Source organism: Limulus polyphemus, unplaced genomic scaffold (assembly GCF_000517525.1).
Source record: "Limulus polyphemus unplaced genomic scaffold, Limulus_polyphemus-2.1.2 Scaffold5229, whole genome shotgun sequence".
NCBI classification, from domain to species: domain Eukaryota; kingdom Metazoa; phylum Arthropoda; class Merostomata; order Xiphosura; family Limulidae; genus Limulus; species Limulus polyphemus.
In genome coordinates, this window is record NW_013670839.1 from 35,890 (window position 1) to 40,795 (window position 4,906).

Here is a 4,906-nt window from a genome sequence, read left to right on the forward strand (position 1 = left end):
TACTACCCTGTTAGTACAAAGAGATTTGTGTTATCTATATAAACTGGATGCTTTACTACCCTGTTAGTACAAAGAGATTTGTGTTATCTATATAAACTGGATGCTTTACTACCCTGTTAGTACAAAGAGATTTTCTAAATCATTTCTGTGTGATATTGTGCGAGGTTATCTATTTCGAACAACTCTAAAGGCAGGACTTGGTGTTGGAGAGTGCCTTTTGCACCATCCAATATTTACACCAAATATGAAAATTTCTATTCTTTATCTCGGTAAGAATCATGTGCAGTAAAAAGAAAACAAGTAAACTACCTTGCACCTTATAATGGTGAAGGATAAACACGGTAACATTTGTGATATGCTTACGAAATAGTCTCAGGAAAGTGAAAAACTCACCAGTTACAATCACATCGGTCTGAGTCTCAACCTCTCCAGCACTGTTGTTTGCTACACAAATGTAAGTACCGTTATCTTCCAAAGAGATGAACTCCAGGGTGAGTAGCTCTGAGTAGTGATAAACTCTGTGTCCAAGAAACAGGGGGATTCTCTCTCTTTCGTGTAGCCTGTACCACACGTAGTGGGGAACGGGATTTCCTTGTGCCACGCAGGGGAGAGACAAAGTATCGCCTTGTTGTCCCCTGATTACAGGTACAGAATATATCAGTCTTGGAGAAATGACACTGTGGACATCTGACAGGGAAGATACGGAATAGTTTGAAACCACTCTTTGTGGTAAAAATGTCTAGTTTTACTAACAATATAAACAAATGATGCTTTCACCCGCTTTATACAGGTTTTACTGTACAGAGAGACCTGAAAATATTTTGTTTAAAAAACCAGATAATTCACGAAGCTTCTTACAGGGGACTTCGTATCAAATATATATATTTTTGTTTGGTGGAATGATCAGTTAACTCCACAATTACACCCAGCAGCTAATATTGAAAATGAAAAGAGGGAAAAAAATGCCAGGTGAGGGTAGAATACTCGGACACTAAATGTCTTAACTACATTGACATATAAGAAATAAAATAAAAACAAGAAATGAAGAATATATATATATATATAAATACATTTTCATTGCCATAAAACTAAGTACCTTATTACGTCGAAATCAATATGGGATTTATTTGATCAAACTGGATGTTTTTTTTATAAATAGATGTTTGATACATACCTCAGAACAAAACTTATCATTTTTATGAAACGCACATTAGAGGAATCTGATTCTGTATCAATGAAATATTTGATGGAACTTTTCCAACGATTAGTAAAACTGTTTTAAACATCCAGATTTTAATGCTCAATGATTCTTCTTACTTTGACGTCTTTATATCGTAGTTGAAAAGGAAAAATGTATATATATATTAGTAGGATATAAAGGATTTAGAGAAAGAAATCTGTCATTTGAAATGAAAGCAGGCAAACTATAAATCAATTTAAAAGCTCTACATGCACTTGAAATGTTTTACTTATTTTCCTTTTAATGTTTAGTCCACCGGTTTTCAAGGATAGGCTCTCAGTCTGATGTCTATTGTGTGAGCTACGTATGTTGTATGTATATGTACATACACAGAGGACTTCATTTTTTGTGTTTAAGTGCAAAGCTACACAATGACCTATCTGCTCTGTTTTTACCGCAAATATCTTACTTCGATATTTAATGTGGTTAGTCCTCAAGTTTAATATTGAGCCACCAGTGAGAAAGAGGGGGGTGGGGGCTCATACAGAGAAAGAAAAAATATTCAGTTGAAAACTTGTTTTATTACAAAGTTGTACAGTGAAGTATCAGCAATATGTACACCGTGAGGATCGAACCTTGAATTCTGGTGTTATAAGCCTTTAAGTTTAGGGACGAGTTGAAATTAAACCAGTAACATGTTAAAAAATGCTTTTTCACAACCAATCACAAAAATAATAACGTGCGGTATTAAATATTTCCTTATTGTTGTCGAGAAATGTCAGGATACACAGATTTGATTCGTTATTCCTGTTGTTACATTCACTTAGCAACTAATACCTTTTTGACCACTAGCTACGTATTGTCTAGGATGTGGCACGATTACCGGGATTGAGTGCGCTATATTAAAACGAGTTTGGAGTCTTAATACGTCGTTAAAGTACATGTCAGCACGTCCGATATGCTCTATAAGGCAAGGTGGTTGTAATGAACTGGCAAGCGGTGTTTAAGGAATACTGCTCTATCTGACGACAGTGTTTTTGACAATAGTCCTGCAACACAGTTTCCATCGCCAAAGGTTCCGGCATAAGGTTATGCCAAAAGCACATTTCTTCTCTATGAAGCTTTCCATAATCTATCTAGTGTACGAGGACGACGGTTTCCCAACGCCTGTTTCAACATTCTGATTGCCCAGAAATTAATAGGCACTATGTTCAGTTACTTGACGTGTATGTCTTCATTTGAGAAAAAAAAGACGAAGATCCATTTCATTCCCCATCTGCTTAAGGTATGTGAAGTTGAATGGGTTTGTCGTGGAAGCAGTTTGTGTATACGTGATTTATGTCACTTTTCCAGACGGAGATCATCTTTAATTATGTTACATACTGTCGTCTGTGGCACGTGAACGACTTTTGCCACTGACCTTTAGTTTATGGATTCTTTCCTGTCAAGGATGTCGCACTTTACTTAACACAACTGGGGTATGACTTACTGCAGGTCTGTTTCTGGAAGGATGCTGAATCCCCAAGTTGATCCACATTCCTTTGTTTTCCAATGCCATTAAGCATAAGGTTTCGCTCAGATATTGCTAGGTGTGTGAATCAAGCTTGGAATTTCTAAATCCCCGATCTGAACACATCCTTATGATCTGAATATATGAATATTTTGAGTCAATAAAGACTGTTACATACATTTCCGAAAAAACAGTCCGTTTTCTGTGGCATCATATTGTTTACAAAACACTAAACAATGTTAAAATGTAGTCAAAATACGTTGCCACAGCGACTTTATATCAGCCGAGGTTGTCACGTGACTTGCTTATTTGCATAGAAAGATCGTCTTACAATAACGGCTAATTGAAAATATATGTAGGAATACACCCAAGTAAAGTGCGCGATTGTTCCAGAAAAAACAGTTTCATAAAAATCACATTCTGTTGCTTTTTAGTATAAAGCGACATCGTCTTTGTTTCGTTTGTTTGAAGTTAAGCACAAATCTACACAATGGGTTATCAGTTCTCTGCCCACCACGGGTATCGAAACCTGGATTCTAGTATTGTAAGCCCGCAGACTGGGGTGCAACATAGTCTTAGATAAAACACGAAATTGAATATATATATATATATATATATTTATTCACCATGCTGATTAAAATATTTTCATTACAATCATCCCTTCTTTAATTAGTAACAATTATTAACCCCCCTGAAGGAGAAAAGTGAAACTTCCTAACTTACAGCGTTCGGATTATCGAGTTACTAAAGTTGTGGAGACAACAGGCAAAATGTATCCGGTATAAATTTCTATCTTGTATTGTGAACATATCTTTAGATGCTTAGGTTCTGAGGTTATGAGAAGGTAAACACGAGAAATACTATGCCTAAGGTAATAGTGGATAATTAATGGTGTAACAAAATACAGCAACAAAGACTTAGCTCAGTTGTAACAAGTCTTGAGTTAGAGAAAAAGGGGGTGGACACATTGCCTTAGTATTTAAGCTACAATCGATATTTGAAAATTTAACCTGTTATAATTATTCTCCCGTTTTTGTTACTTATTTTAGATTCTGACGTTAGACGATTGAAAACTTGGCAACGAAAAGTTTTCCTTTCGTCTTCGTCTGTGACGTCACGCACCAACAAGCGTCCAGCTGCTAGAACGGTGTATTTTCCACCTTGAAATAGAAGAAAAAGTTTTTTAAAAACAAAGTGAAAATATTAAAAATACTAACTGTCAGCGCATACAGATTTAATATAGTGAATACCTTGTGTACCTTTATGAAAACTTAGAATAGTTTATTTAAGTTTTGAAACACTTTTATATGATTTTCAAGGGTTCATCAGAGGACCCTTGAGATACTTTCGTCATGTGATAGTATCATCATACTTCAAACGTGATCATATTTCAGCTGAAGTATCAAAATAACCGCCCTGGTTTTACATTAAGTAATATTCCTGCTAAATTCCAGATCTACCAAATAACATACAAATCCTTAATGAAATTCGGAAATAGAACATTTAATACCAAATTTAGAACACCAAAGTTTCCAAAATATCCTGAAAAAAAGCACGCGGTTTTTTATAGATAACCCAGATTTCTATATACTAACAGGGAAGTAAAGCATCCAGTTTATATAGATAACACAAATTATAGTAAGGGTGGACATTAGGAACATCATGATGATGTTAAGTATCATCTTCTACATTACTTCGCAGAGTATGCTATCTGAAGCTTGTTTCTTTGTAAGTTATAGTAAAGGTGGACATTAGGAACATCATGATGATGTTAAGTATCATCTTCTACATAACTTCGCAGAGTATGCTACCTGAAGCTTGTTTCTTTGTAAGTTATAGTAAGGGTGGACATTAGGAACATCATGATGATGTTAAGTATCATCTTCTACATAACTTCGCAGAGTATGCTACCTGAAGCTTGTTTCTTTGTAAGTTATAGTAAGGGTGGACATTAGGAACATCATGATGATGTTAAGTATCATCTTCTACATTACTTCGCAGAGTATGCTATCTGAAGCTTGTTTCTTTGTAAGTTATAGTAAGGGTGGACATTAGGAACATCATGATGATGTTAAGTATCATCTTCTCCATTACTTCACAGCGTATGCTATCTGAAGCTTGTTTCTTTGTAAGTTATAGTAAGGGTGGACATTAGGAACATCATGATGATGTTAAGTATCATCTTCTCCATTACTTCACAGCGTATGCTATCTGAA

At 35.3% G+C, this 4,906-nt stretch overlaps 1 protein-coding gene across 1 annotated transcript in view; it reads right to left on the reverse strand.

The window, feature by feature from the left end:
* LOC106472300 (Down syndrome cell adhesion molecule-like protein Dscam2) overlaps positions 1 to 4,906 on the reverse strand; it is a 59,398-nt gene that overhangs the window by 34,700 nt on the left and 19,792 nt on the right. Inside the window, exons 4-5 of the mRNA XM_022400904.1 lie at positions 3,701 to 3,850; positions 394 to 687 (exon numbers count right to left, since the gene is read on the reverse strand). Coding sequence (XP_022256612.1) covers positions 394 to 687; positions 3,701 to 3,850 — 444 coding nt within the window. The remainder of the gene's footprint in view (positions 1 to 393; positions 688 to 3,700; positions 3,851 to 4,906) is intronic.